Genomic DNA, 15,645 nt, shown 5'->3' on the forward strand with positions numbered 1-15,645 from the left:
TTATATGATTATAAGAAGCACATGTGATATAATATATAGTTTGGCAACTTGACTTTCAATACACCTTTAACCAATATTTTTACAGAAGAAGCACAGAGGAAATGGGCTCTGCCTATCACGTTTGAATAATAGTCAGCCAAGCCATCCAACTCACATCATTTTTAATTTAATAATATCCTTCCAAACAAATATATATGTGTGTGTGTATATATCTATATATATATATATAAATACCCACAACTCCTTCCTTCCGAAATAGACTCACTCCTCCCTCTTCTTCAATCTCAAAACAGAGAGGTGGAGAGAGAAAAAAGAAAATTTCCAAGAATTTTTGCAGAGGAAAATTCGTTCATGTAATTCAACTACTCCTCTCCACCAAACACAGCAAACAAACAATTTAGCTTCAACTTATTTTTTCTACAATCTCCTGACCAGACCAAGTAAGTAATCGTAATTTCTTCTGTCTGATTCCTGAGATTAAGCTTGAGGTTTCATAACCAATACATACATATATATATATATTTGAATTTGTAGAAGATGGAGAAGACGGGAAGGAGTTCAAGTCGGCGAGCGAGCCATCTGGTGAGCAACAGCATAAGCCGGAGCATGAGCCGAGCAACCTGGAGCATGGAGGAAATGTTTGCGAGCGCCAAGCACTCTCGGCGGACGAGCCGAATCGACGAAGACGAAGAGGCTTTGAAATGGGCGGCGCTGGAGAAACTTCCGACATACGATCGGCTGAGAACAGGAATCATGAAATCATTTGTCGACCACGAGATTCTGGGAAACAAAATTGTTCATAAAGAAGTTGATGTCACAAAACTCGACATGAACGATCGACAAAACTTCATCGACATGCTCTTCAGAGTTGCCGAGGAAGATAACGAGAAGTTCCTTCAGAAGTTCAGAAACAGAATCGATAAGTATGTTTTATTTTTTTCTTTTTTAACAGTTTTTATTTCTTCAAATTTTAGTTTCTTTAAAAAATTTGAGAAGATTAGGACAGCTTATACATTCAGTATATATATTAATCATGGGCATCTTAATTTTCCCAATTATTATATCAAATTATATTTTATATAATGTAATTATAGAATAAAAGGAGGGTATGAATATTAAGAAACAAGTTGCAGAATAATAATTGTAGTTGACAATTCCCCTTTTATATTAATTTCTATTTTGTTATTATTTGCTGAGTAAAGACAAACAAATTAATTCAGTGCAAGAATAATTTTTTTTACAGCTTTGTTTGCTTTTGCTTCATAAGAGAATCAATCATTCACTATCTTTACCTAATTTGAATTGTTTAAAATTTGGAGCAGATAAATTACATTGTCGATTAAAAACTATTACATAGAATTAGAATTTAGACTAAAATTCAATGTTACGTTAATTACAGGGTGGGAATTCGGCTACCAACAGTAGAAGTTCGGTTTGAGCATCTAAACATCGAAGCCGACTGTTTCGTAGGCAGTCGAGCTCTCCCGACAATTCCAAATGCTGCAAGGAACATTGCAGAATCGGCTCTGGGTATACTGGGGATTAGATTGGCCAAGCGCACGAAGCTCAGCATCCTTAAAGACGTCTCCGGCATTATAAAACCGTCGAGGTTGATTTAATATTCAAATTTAGCTTATCAAATTGTTGAATTAATTAATTAATTAATTAAATGTTGAGTAAACTATAAAATTTCAAGTGGAATTATGGTAGACATGTATTTACATCAATTAGAATCCAGCTTGAAATGATTGACTTGGGGGGGGTGTTTGGTGACAGGATGACGCTTTTGTTAGGTCCACCATCTTCTGGGAAAACAACTCTTTTGCTGGCATTGGCTGGAAAATTGGACAAAAGTCTAAAGGTTTAATTTATAATTTATAATTTATTCCGTATATAATAAGCGAACAAAAACAAAAAATTAATTTAATGTTAATTTGAATGGAGCTGCAGGTTAATGGAGAAATTAGTTACAATGGGTATAAGCTGAATGAGTTTGTGCCAAGAAAAACGTCTGCATATATTAGCCAAAATGATGTTCATGTTGGAGAAATGACTGTCAAAGAAACCCTAGATTTCTCGGCTCGGTGCCAAGGAGTTGGTTCTCGATATGGTATTGTGATTGTTATTGTTATTTATATATATTTTTTATATTTTTTTTGTTTTTGTTTTAATAGTTAATTAATATTATTTTAGAACTCCTGAGTGAGCTCGCAAGAAGAGAAAAGGATGCTGGAATTCTCCCAGAAGCAGAACTAGATCTATTCATGAAGGTATTATTATTAATTAGTAGTTAATTAATATTTTTAAATTCTAATTTACTTACATATATATTTATGTGTGAGAATTTCAGGCTACAGCAATGAAAGGAGTAGAGAGCAGTCTTATCACCGATTACACTCTCAAAGTAAAGTATACATACATACAATAATTGGCCCGTAAAAAAGTTTTTTTTTTTTTACACACCAAAAAAACAAAATGCATGATTGGATATGTTCTGACTTTTTACCAAATCAGATTCAAACAAATCATCTAAAAAGTCTTTGTCTCAGTCTCTCTATAAAAAAAATATGGTCCAAAATTTCTCCTCACACACCTACTCTCCTTGATTGCCATGCTCAAGCTAGGCCAGGCCGGGCCTTTTTTATACACTCAATTTTTTTTTAACTAGTACATTTTTTTAAATCACCAACAAAATATTTAGAAAACACCCAAATGCAAAAAGTGCAAAATGGTTTCCTAAATTTGGATGAATTGGACAGATTTTGGGGCTTGACATTTGCAAGGACACAATTGTGGGAGATGAAATGCAAAGAGGGATTTCAGGAGGTCAAAAGAAGAGAGTAACAACAGGTAATAATAATAATATATCTTCATTTTGGTTTACTCTGACTTGTTTTCTCTCCTTATTTCTTTTTATTTTATAAAAAAATAAATTTTTACATGTTTTATTTAAAAATATATTTGTTATACTTAACACATTAATTTTTCACAAAAATTTGTAAGAGTCAAAATCAAAGGTTGGAATTAGACCAACCCACAAAAAGTTGATCTCTTTTTAAACACATTATTTTATTTTTTTTCTATTGACTTTTTAATTTATATTCCACTTTGATTAATTTCGGGTATTGGGGGAAATTAATTTTATATATATATAAAATTTATAAACAGTCTTAATCCTTTCTTTTTCTTTTTTTTTTTGTATTAAATAAATTAATTGATGATCATCACAGGAGAGATGATCGTGGGACCCACGAAGACTCTGTACATGGATGAGATATCAACGGGTCTAGATAGCTCCACCACATTTCAAATTGTAAAATGTTTGCAGCAGATTGTGCATCTCACTGAAGCCACAATCTTGATGTCCCTGCTACAGCCTGCACCCGAGACGTTTGATCTGTTTGATGATATCATACTGTTATCGGAGGGTCAGATTGTGTACCAGGGCCCACGCGAACACATCCTTCAGTTTTTCGAGAGTTGTGGCTTTAAATGTCCGGAGAGAAAAGGAACCGCTGATTTCTTACAAGAGGTAATAAAAGTGACACAAAATAAACTTTTTTTTTTATTTTTATACGTGAATTCACTCATCATCAAGTTTAATGAAAAAATTAATTATTAATATCGTTATTATTATTAATATTATCAATAAAAATAATCTTTAATATTATTATTTAAGAATTTATTTAAAAATATAAAAGTATTTTAACTAACTAAGTAGGATCGTCCGGTTTTTATAGAGCCTATTCTAGAGGAGGATAGGGCTAAACGGAGCAAAAATTGAAAACTATTACCCTCACACAAAGTTTGTGATTATCTTATAAATAAATAAATAAATAATGAATATCCTTCTTTCTGCTAAACAGTTCGGATTTGTCTGAACCAAAATGAAAACTATTTGGGTTTCTGCTCTGGACTACTCTTTTGGTTAATTCCAATCTAATGAACAACAACTAAAATTTTACACACACACATATATATATGTACATCGTATATAACAAGGCCCATTTCTGAAAAGTGAAAATGCTTACAGGTTACCTCAAAGAAGGACCAGGAGCAATACTGGGCAGACAGGAGCAGACCGTACAGATACATTTCAGTGCCTGAATTTGTAGAGAGGTTTAAGAGTTTTCACGTTGGAATAAGGCTGGAAAACCAGTTATCAGTTCCTTATGACAAGCCCCAAGGCCATAGGGCAGCCCTTGTCTTCAACAAATATTCTGTTCCAAAAATGGAATTGCTCAGAGCTTGCTGGGACAAAGAATGGTTACTGATCAAGCGTAACTCATTTGTTTATGTCTTCAAGACTGTTCAGCTTATTATTGTAGCCGCCATTGGAGCTACAGTCTTCATAAAACCTAGAATGCGTACAAGGAATGAAAATGATGGAGCCTTGTTCATTGGTGCTCTCTTGTTCACTATGGTGATTAACATGTTTAATGGGTTTTCTGAGCTAGCCCTTATGATTACAAGGCTCCCAGTTTTTTACAAGCAGAGAGATCTTATGTTTCATCCTCCTTGGGCTTTTACTCTTCCAACTTTCTTGCTTAGAATACCTATTTCGGTTTTGGAATCTGTTGTTTGGATGATCATGACTTATTTCTCAATGGGATTTACCCCTGAACCCAGCAGGTAAACTTAACTTTTGTTTACGCTTTCCCTAAATTCATGTGATATACAATCACTATTTTCTTACCATCCTATTTTCATGGCTTCTTTTGTGTAGGTTTTTTAAGCAATTTCTGCTTGTCTTCTTGATCCAACAAATGGCCGCTGGACTCTTTAGGCTCATTGCCGGAGTTTGCAGAACAATGATTATTGCCAACACTGGTGGTGCTTTAACTCTTCTCCTTATTTTCATGCTTGGAGGTTTCATCCTTCCTCAGGGTTAGTCTTTTAAACAACTCTCCCCATTTCAATTTTCCAACTTTCTTTCACGTGTCCAAGATTAACTCACTCTGCTCTAAGTTACGTGTACTGACATTTGAATTGGTTATTTGATTGCAGGTCAAATTCCAGTATGGTGGAGCTGGGCTTACTGGGTATCTCCCCTCACATATGCTTTCAATTCCTTGAGTGTTACAGAACTGCTTGCTCCGAGATGGTTGAACAAAAAGGTATTTTCTTTTAGCAGAAATGAAACTTAATTGCGTTGTCAAACTTGGTGATAGAGAGAGTTAAATCTTATCCTGGATTAAGTGCCGAATTCTTACTTGAATTGACTTGTACTGCAGGCTTCGGACGGTACTACCAGTTTGGGAGTAGCAGTGCTCAAGAACTTTGACATATTCCCCGATAAAAACTGGTTTTGGATTGGTGTACTAGCACTTATTGGATTTGTTGTCCTCTTCAATGTACTCTTCACCTTGGCTCTCATGTATCTAGCACGTAAGTCAACATTCATTTCAAGTCCTAAGGAAAAGATTGTCTTCATGGAGATAACTGATCTTTAATCTTTTGATGTTATAGCTCCTGGGAAGTCACAAGCCATAATTTCTGAAGAAACAGCAGAGGAGATGGAAACTAACCGAGCAGGTTCTACTGAGGAACAAAGACTAAAAGCGACAAAATCAACGAATGATCCAGTTTTCCGATCTCCAGATGCAAACAATTCGAGTAAGCTGAACAGTATGGTCAATGTTTTCATTCTTAGCCTTAAAGTAAATTCTGAGATAATGAAGTTATCATGTTACTTATATTGACAGGAGAAATGGCAGTAATGACCAGTCAGTCTAGTCCCAATGCAATAAGTGGAAGTGATTCAGCATTCGACACTGTTAAAGGTGTTGCGCCCAAGAGAGGGATGGTTCTTCCATTCACTCCTCTCGCAATGTCCTTCGATACAGTGAACTACTATGTGGACATGCCTCCGGTAAGAATCATGTCTCTTCTTCCATTTAATAGTTCAACCTGATCAAGTTCCCTTCAAGTCAAGCATATTAAGATTCTTTTCACCGTTATTGCTCATATTCAATAATCATAACAGGAAATGAAGGAACAGGGAGTAGCAGAAGACAGACTCCAATTACTTCGGGAAGTAACAGGTGCATTTAGGCCTGGGGTTTTGACTGCGCTGATGGGAGTCAGTGGAGCCGGAAAGACAACATTGATGGATGTGTTAGCAGGAAGAAAGACTGGTGGATACATTGAAGGGGATATCAGAATCTCAGGATATTGCAAGAACCAGGAGACCTTTGCAAGAATTTCTGGCTACTGTGAACAAAATGATATCCACTCACCCCAAGTCACTGTTAGAGAATCCTTGATCTACTCCGCTTTCCTGCGGCTCCCTAAAGAAGTTAGCAAACGGGAAAAGATGGTAAGAATTACGGCTTGTGTGGCTTTCCAGCCTCTCCATAATATTTTCTTAACACAAGTTGTTGTCAGCTAACATTGACTCTGATCTTCTTGTCGTCAGATTTTTGTGGATCAAGTGATGGAATTGGTTGAGTTGGATAATCTGAAGGACGCTATAGTTGGCCTTCCTGGAGTTACAGGGTTGTCAACAGAACAAAGAAAGCGGTTGACAATTGCAGTAGAGCTTGTTGCTAATCCTTCCATCATTTTCATGGATGAGCCAACATCAGGTCTTGATGCAAGAGCAGCTGCTATTGTTATGAGGACAGTGAGGAACACCGTGGACACGGGTAGAACTGTTGTCTGCACAATTCATCAACCTAGCATTGATATCTTCGAAGCCTTTGATGAGTTGTTGCTGATGAAGAGAGGTGGACAGGTGATCTATGCAGGACAATTGGGTCAAAATTCTCACAAGATCATTGAATATTTTGAGGTGCATTCACGACTTAAGATCTTCCATATCCAATTTGCATTGCACAAGAGCTAAAAAGTTATCTGATTCTAACTGATGCTAAATTGCAGGCAATTCCGGGAGTCCCCAAAATTAAGGAAAAATACAATCCAGCAACATGGATGTTAGAAGTGAGCTCAGTGGCAGCGGAAGTTCGTCTTGGGATGGACTTTGCTGAACACTACAAGTCATCATCCTTGTATCAGTAAGTATAGATATATAAAACATAACAATGTTGATGATGATAACTTCCCTCCGATTCTCAACTAGTTTTTTTGTGTGTGACCATGAGCAGGCGGAACAAGGCTTTGGTAAAAGAATTGAGCACGCCAGCACCAGGAACACAAGACCTGTATTTCCCGACTCAGTACTCACAATCCACATGGGGGCAGTTCAAATCCTGCCTCTGGAAGCAATGGTGGACCTATTGGAGAAGTCCTGATTATAATCTTGTGAGGTTTTTCTTCACTCTAGCTGCTGCTCTCATGGTTGGTACAATTTTCTGGCGGGTTGGCACTAAAAGGTATGTGTCAACTTCACTAAAATGACAAACCCTGTCTGTGATTTGCACAAATATAGTGAGAAATTATATTTACTTTTCTATGCTTATGATTTCAGGACTAGCGTTAGTGATCTTACCACGATCATTGGGGCGATGTATTCTGCTGTCTTGTTCGTTGGAGTCAATAACTGCTCTAGTGTGCAACCAATCGTAGCCATAGAGAGGACGGTGTTTTATCGAGAAAGAGCAGCCGGGATGTATTCTGCATTACCTTATGCCATGGCTCAGGTGACTGCTTATTTTCTAGTGTGTTATTTTGACATCTCAAGCATCATAAAACTCATAAACTTCTAACTCTTCTTTTTTGTTTCTTCTCCTTGTTCTAATTAAATTAGCTTGGGTATGTAGTGACTCATATTTGATTTACTTATTCTCTATGTTTTGCAGGTGTTATGTGAACTACCATATGTTTTCATTCAAACAACCTACTATACACTTATTGTGTATGCCATGGTCAGCTTTCAATGGACAGCAGCCAAGTTCTTCTGGTTCTTCTTTGTCACTTTCTTCTCTTTCCTTTACTTCACATACTACGGAATGATGACCGTCTCTATCACACCAAACCACCAAGTAGCATCCATCTTTGCTGCAGCATTTTACTCACTCTTCAATCTTTTCTCCGGCTTCTTTATCCCTAGACCGGTACATAAAAGCGTTTCATAACCTAAATAAAAGAAAAAGTTGAATGAATAACTTCTTGATGCATTATGACACTTATTCAATGTTGTTTTATTTATTTGAAATTTCAGAAAATTCCCAAATGGTGGGTTTGGTATTACTGGATTTGCCCGGTAGCATGGACAGTTTACGGATTGATTGTTTCACAGTATGGTGATGTAGAAGACAAAATTAAAGTACCAGGGATGGCTGATCAATCCATTAAATGGTTCATTGAGAATCATTTTGGGTATGATCCAAACTTCATGGGACCAGTTGCTGCAGTCTTGGTTGCTTTCACAGTGTTCTTTGCTTTCTTGTTTGCCTACTGCATAAAGACAATGAACTTCCAAATACGATAGAAAAGGATATATATATGTATACTTGTAGATGCCATGAGGTTTCCTCTTCTATAATGTTTCTACAGGTTATAATTAGCAATAACTTGTAGATAAATATAAGAGAAGCAGACCATGGTGGCAGTTGTCTCAAGCTTGAATTGTCTATTCAATTGTGTTTTCAATACGAAGATATGTGTATATATGTTTGTTATTATTAAAATAGATGATGACGAGAGTTCGTTGAACAAATTTTGAATGTTGTGTTTTGTAAATGTAAACGATTTAGTTTATTGATAATATAACATTTTCAAGGAGATTTATTTGTTGGAATTTGCTTGATATTAGTGAGAATTTTAATGGTATAAAAGTTATAATTAAAAAGTAATTTAAATATGTTTTGTGATGTCTGAGTAGTATATGATGATTTATAGTTGTAGTTCTAGTAGTTGTGTGTGGGTGTTAATAGATTTTACATTTGGAGATAAGGTATAGAAACAATTTGTTAGTTTAAAAGAGAATAGCTAACACTTAACAAAAAAAAAAATTAGAATGAAATTTTAATATATATTCTTTTATTCAATACCAATTATTTATTAAAAATAAAATAAAATTTTTACTTTTAATATTTGATATTTAGACTTTTATAATTGAAAATTTTAAAAATAATTGTTAAAATCTTGAAAGATTTTATTCAATTATTATCTATTGTTCTTTTTGAAAAAAATTTATTTAAAACTAATTTTTTTATAAAAAAACATTATTTGCTGTAACTACTATTTAAAAAATTTTATATGCTGGAATTAAAATATTAGTTATTTAACACTCTTCTTTGATATTTTTGTGATAGACACCGATTATTTCTTTAAGAATTTCAAATTTTTCTTTAGACAGTTTTATATCCTTTGGCAGTTCTCACATGTTTTGTAGTAGATGCATGTGTCATGAAATAAGAAGGGCAAAAAACAAGCCACATTCCAACACCTTGCAGGCTATTCATTTAAGGTTGAAATGCCCTTCGCAAGCCTTAAGAGTGACAGAAGTTCAGAATGGATTTCAGGGACACAACAACGAATGGTCTGGTCTGCACAGTATTTTCATAAATAGGGATCATCCCAAATATAATGTCAAGCTTTTTTCTTGATCTTATCCATCTTTACTTTGGACAGCTCACTTGGGAGTGTATTGGTGACTAAATAATTAACAATATTAGTGTACTATGGTGTTGATTGTCAAATTGAGAAAAGATGTTCATATGAAAAATCATCCTTTAACGACAAAGGCTTTTCACTCACCGGTAGGCAACTAAGGTGCTCAGCAATAAGATTTTCTATACCCTTTTTATCTCGTATTTCTAATCGAATTCCTATAACAGGATTATCCACTGAATTAGCTTTGATTTTGCCTCTTTCTTCTTGAGTAAGTATTTCAATGCTGCATGGCCTAAAAACACAATCACCTTAGCACCAAACAAGTAAGAACAGAATTTCTCCAAGGTAAATACGACAGTCAAGAGCTCTTTTTTTATAGTTGAGTAATTGGCCTGAGCATTGTTAAGAGTTCTTGAAGTATAATAGATCACATGTAGGTCCCAATTTATACTTTGCCCAAGGACTACACCCACGACCTGTTTGCTAGCATCACATATAATTTTAAAGGGCAATCTCCCAGTTTGGTGGCTGCATGATTGGTGCCGACATCAGTTTCTCCTTGATTATATCAAATACTTCTGTGTAAGATGCATTAAATTTGAATATCACTTCCTTTTGTAGCAGTTGGCATAGAGGTTGGGTAATTTTGGAGAAGTCTTTGATGAATCGTCTATAAAACCCCGTATGTCTAAGAAAAAATTACACTTCTCACACACTCATGGGGTAAGGTAGGGATTTAATCACATTAACCTTTGCCTTGTCCACCTCTATCCCTTTTAAACACCACATCTCTCAAAATCAACCATTGGTGAACCATAAAATGATATTTTTCATTGTTCAAGACAATATTAGACCAAGGCATTGTTTTAGTACTTTTATGAGGTTGGCAAGACATTCATTAAAGGAGTCATTGTAAATCGTGAAATCATCCATGAAGACCTCCATTACATACTCTACAAAATTGGAAAAAAAATATTGACCATACATCTCTGAAATGTAGCTGAGGCATTGCAAAGGTTGAAGGGCATCCTCTTGTAGGCGATGGTGCCAAAGGGACATGTGAAGGTTATCTTTTCTTGATCTTCACGTTTAATTAGGATCTGGTAGAAGCTTGAATAACCATTAAGATAATAGTAATGTGCCCATCCGACCAACCATTCCAACATTTGATCAATGAGAGAACAGAAAGTGATTTTTTTAAGTGGAAGCATTCAGCTTCCGGTGGTCTATACCAACCCTCCAACCATTCTGCACCCTAGTGGATACTAACTTACCATCTTAGTTTTCAACCACAATTATTCTTGTTTTCTTGGGCACTACTTACATCGGACTTACCCATTTACTATCTGAAATTGGGTAGATAACCCTAACATCAAGTAGTTTTAGGACTTCTTTCTTCACAACTTCCATCATTGACAAGTTCAGGCGTTTCTGTGCTTATCTATTAGACTTGTTGTCATCCTTTAGTAGTATTCTGTGCATACACATAGAAGGTAATATCCTTTTAATATCAGTAATAGTTTATCCAACTGTTTCTCTGTGTTCTTGGAGCACTTTAATTAACCTGTTTTCTTCTATTTTGCTCAGGTTATTAAAAATTATTTTGGGAAGAGTCTCTCCTTCTCCCAAGAACATATACTTTATATGCTTGGGTAGTGGTTCTGCTCTAGCTTGGGTGCCTGCAAAAGAGAAGGTGGAAGCTTCATGTGAGAAACAGGAAGATAAATATTTAGTGTATTACATTTTTGTTGTTTAAGTGCTTTTAGTTCAAACACTGTCTTTTGTAGATTTCTTTCAGCAATATAATCTTCCTCCGAAGTCCCTAAACTATCCACATTTAAACCATTACAGAGTACAACATTTAACTCATCACTATGGCACAAGTCAAAACATTTTTTATTTATAGAATCTATGATGTCCACACCATACACACAAGATAAATCGTTAGGGTACTTCATGGCATCATAAATATTAAATTTCACAGCCTCTCCATCAAATTCCATGGTGAGGGTGTCATCTTGTACGTCTATCTTTATCTTGATCGTACTAAAGAATGACTTACCTAGCAAAAGATCAGATGAGTTGGATGATTTGTCATTTTCCATATTTAATACATAAAAGTCAGCAGAGAAAATAAGATTATCTACCTAGACTAGTATATCTTTTAGAACTCCCTCAAGGTAGACAACTGACCTATCAGCTAGTTGGATGATGATGCGGTCCCCTTCAATGGGCCAGTATTCAGCTTAAAATAGATGGAGAGTGGCACTACATTTATTAAAGCTCCCAAATCACACATACCTTTCTTTATACCTAGGATACTTATTTTGTAAAAAATAACAAACGTACATTGATACTTGCACTTGGGGAGTAATTTTTTTTTGAATTACAGCCGAGACATTCTCCTCCACACTCGTCTTTTTATTGCAGCTTAACTTCTTTTTTTAAGTTCACAATTCCTTTAGAAATTTAGCATATCGAGGTACATGTTTAATAGCATACCGAGGTACCTGTTTAATTACATCATATAAAGGGATATTTACCCAAACTTTGCGAAAGGTTTTTAGAATTTCTTTGTCGTTTTTCTCTTTCTTTAATTTTGCAAACCTTTCTAGAAAAGGTGGACTAATTGCAATTGGTACTAGCTGGTCATAATTTAGTTTTATTTCATCTGTCTTATCATCCACTACAGTCTCTAACTATGTGCCTTTCCGTAAGCCTTACACAAGGCTTGTCCAACGAGAATTTTTCAATAGCTCTTTGTCACTTCGCAGTGTGGCAACACTCATATTGGGCATTGGATTTACCTCTATTTGATAAGGCAATTTACCTCGAGATTCTAGCTTACTTATGGACATTGTCAGTTGGCTCACTTGGGTTTTTCAATTCTGAATGTTTACTCTTGTTGGAATTGTTGATTGTTGGTAGTAAAATATTTCAATATTTCTTCGAGGGACATAGCTTATTTTGGAGGTGCGGGTTGTTGTTGTGGAAGCAACCTTGACGGCTACATTTGGAAGTTTTGCTGTCTTGATCCATAACTGAAGTTGGGGTGATCCCTCCATCCTGAGTTGTATGTGTTGAAGAAGGGGTCATACCTTCTTTGCGGCTGATTTGGAAATCCTCCTATCATGTTGTCATGTTGTTGGTCATCTTCTTGTAATGTAGGGCATATGTTCGTAGTATGGCCAAAATGTGCACAGATCCCATAAACTCTTGCTCGTTGAGTGTTTCCTACAACCATGTTTTACACTAACGTGGTTAGCTATGAAATTTGAGATTTGAAAGAAGAGACACTCATCTTATTCACCTTTTTTGGTGTCTCGTGTGGTTTCAAATTGTTGTGATGTGGCTACTATAATTGCTATTAATTCTCTGGCTTCTCATGGTGTCTTGTTCACTATGGCACCACCACTAGCTGCATCTAACGTTTTTTATTTTCGATAAAAATTACTCTTCATAAAGGTAGTGTATGAGGGATTGCTTTGATATATCATGTTATGGGCAGCTTGCGCATAGTCACTTAAATCTTTCCCAATAATCATGGAGGCTCTTCGAGTCTTTTTTTTCAATCCCACATATGTCTCTCCTCATCCCAATAACTTTGGAAGCAGGAAAAAACCTATCTAAGAATGACTTCACCATGTCTGTCTATGTTGTAATTGAACCTGGAGACAAGTAGAACATCAAGTCTTTGGCTGCATCATCCAACGAAAAGGAAAATATTCTTAACTTAATCTGTTCTTTGGACACTCCTTGTGGCTTTTTGTTTGAGAGTACTACATGGAACTCCTTAAGGTGTTTCTTTAGGATTTCATTCTCTAAACCTCTAAACTTGGTCAACAAGTGGATTAGACCAGATTTCAGCTCAAACGTAATGTCCAGATCTGGACAAGTAATACAGAGAGGCTACTGATTCATAGATGGTGGTGCTAGCTCTCTCAACTTGTGTTCCTTGGCCATTTGTTCTGTTTTTGCTTCGAATTCAACGATTGTGTTGTTTTCTTCAAAAATTGTGTCACGCTAACATGTTTTATTCTTTAGTTTTATCTGTTTCCTCAAATTTTTAGCATGTTTTATTCTTTAGTTTTGTCTGTTTCCTCAAATTTTTAGTAATCTTCTCAATTTTTAATTCATAAAGAAAAGGTTCTTCAAAATCAGATATGTTATAAAAAGAAAATAATAAAGTTAGTTACTTAAACCCTTTGGTAACGACACCGAACTTATCAGGGTGTCGAATCTACCAAAAATAATTTCACATTCTAACAATAATTTAAGACTTGTAGTAATGGCGAATAGGATCAAATTCTCAAAAAATCAAGAACCATTATCTTTTTATGGCCAATGATGAAAGCAAAAGCTGGGGGTTTTTGTTTTAAAATGATACAAATAAGTAAAATAGATCAATGAAGCTTAAAACAGAAAAATAAGAGAACATTATCAGCAAGTAAATTAAATAGTAAACAGTTATGAATGAATTTCAGTTAAAGAAGTAGTTTCGATTCTAGTTGCAAGATTGATCATTGATGCAATGATCATTCTCATTAAGGTTCAGTAAACCAGTTCTAGTTGTCAAAGATGCTCCTAACAACCAATTTTTCCTTAATCCTATATTAACCAAGAAATACTTGTTAGTTAATTCTTGTTAATAAATAATTCCAGAGTCACTTTTAAAATTTAGTTTATTAACAACATTAAGATCTAGAAAGACCTTATTCTAGCCAATAAATTCAACATCGTGATTCATTCAAACTAGATTATATATCCTCTTAGTATAAAACTAATTCGCCACTAACATTAAAACAACTTAAACAATTACAAATTTAAGAGTTTTGAACGGCAGTATATCATTACGCTATATACTCAACAGGTTCTGTTTTAAATGAACAAAAAATAACAATAATAATATGTGCAGAGAGATATATGAATATTGAAGTTTAAATAAGAACAAAAATAAAAACAGTTAGATCTCACAATCCAAATTGGAGCTTCAACTGAATCTCTAACTAGAAAGAGCATTTGTTCAACCGCTCATGATGAACTCAATACATAGTAAATTATTTTCGTGATTACTTAAGAGATTATAAAAAGAATGATTGAGGAAGACGAAGCTTGCTGTTGTTCTTGGCGGCTCCCTTTCTTCCCTGTTTTTTTTCCTATTTAAAGGCTAAGAGAATTAGAGTTCCCTCATGTGAAGATAACATTTTCATGATGATTTCGGCTTTCTTTCTACTTTTCAAAATCGTCTTTATGCTTGATTTAGTTTTTCGCTTCCAGGTAAAAACAAGATGTTCTTTTAAATTTAAAAGCATGTCGGGATATCAATATCTGCTGCTGCCACTAGGGTTCAAGTCTTCCCCAAAGGTTGCCTGTGCATGGTTTGATACCTGCTACTGCTGCTAAGGTGTTAGCTTTTCCCAAGGGTTATCTGTTTATAAATTGGTACGTTCTGTTGCCTCAAGAGTACAAGTTTTGACCAAGATTTAGTTGTACTCAAACTAAAATATGCTGCTCCTACTGAGGCTTAAGCCTTGCCCGATGCTTATACCTGAACTGACAACTACTTTTGCACAATATCTGCTTCTAATATATTATTTTTTTTTTAAATTTGAGTCTTATCTCTTAACCTGCATTAAAGTAAATAAAACCACTCAAATTAGGCAATAAGTAGCTCAATTATGCATTCAAAATAAGTGATAAAGATGTTGTTAATGCGCACTATCAATATTCTAGAAAAAAATCATCAATGAGGAGAAGGAAGTGTTAGTTACTATTCATTGATGGAATAGTTTGGGGTTCACATACATTGATATATATAAGTTGTAGCTTTTGAAAAGCCCCCCAAACTTGATTTTTCATAAATGGTTAGCTTTTGATTTTTTTCTCATTTGACATGTATCACAATCATATGGTTCAACTGCGATTTCTAGCATAGTTTGAACAAGATATTGCATTATGTGTTTGGTTGAATTCCAATGATTAAAGTGCCTAAATCTTTTTATGTTATAAAATTGAGTCATTCAACTCCACACTTGCATAAACTTTATCTATATTCCATTCCACAAAAAATATTTCTCTTTCATTTTTACACAAAACAAATCAACTCATCATGAAAAAATAATATAG

The 15,645-nt window shown here is 34.9% G+C and overlaps 1 protein-coding gene across 1 annotated transcript; it reads left to right on the plus strand.

Moving 5' to 3' along the window:
- Nucleotides 1-238: 238 nt before the first annotated feature.
- Nucleotides 239-8,701, plus strand: LOC110810185 (ABC transporter G family member 29-like). The gene is made up of 22 exons (XM_022036264.2): nucleotides 239-440; nucleotides 535-923; nucleotides 1,400-1,609; nucleotides 1,777-1,861; nucleotides 1,951-2,110; nucleotides 2,194-2,270; nucleotides 2,351-2,404; nucleotides 2,760-2,850; nucleotides 3,231-3,532; nucleotides 4,034-4,632; nucleotides 4,727-4,887; nucleotides 5,008-5,117; nucleotides 5,235-5,388; nucleotides 5,470-5,616; nucleotides 5,706-5,872; nucleotides 5,987-6,319; nucleotides 6,419-6,793; nucleotides 6,883-7,016; nucleotides 7,107-7,334; nucleotides 7,430-7,601; nucleotides 7,761-8,015; nucleotides 8,123-8,701. The coding sequence occupies exons 2-22, from the start codon at nucleotides 538-540 to the stop codon at nucleotides 8,390-8,392; spliced, it is 4,470 nt and encodes a 1,489-aa protein (XP_021891956.2). The 5' UTR covers nucleotides 239-440; nucleotides 535-537; the 3' UTR covers nucleotides 8,393-8,701.
- The last annotated feature ends 6,944 nt before the right edge of the window (nucleotides 8,702-15,645 follow it).

This window comes from Carica papaya, chromosome 4 (assembly GCF_054855325.1).
Source record: "Carica papaya isolate Zhongbai chromosome 4, ASM5485532v1, whole genome shotgun sequence".
Classification (NCBI taxonomy): Eukaryota; Viridiplantae; Streptophyta; class Magnoliopsida; order Brassicales; family Caricaceae; genus Carica; species Carica papaya.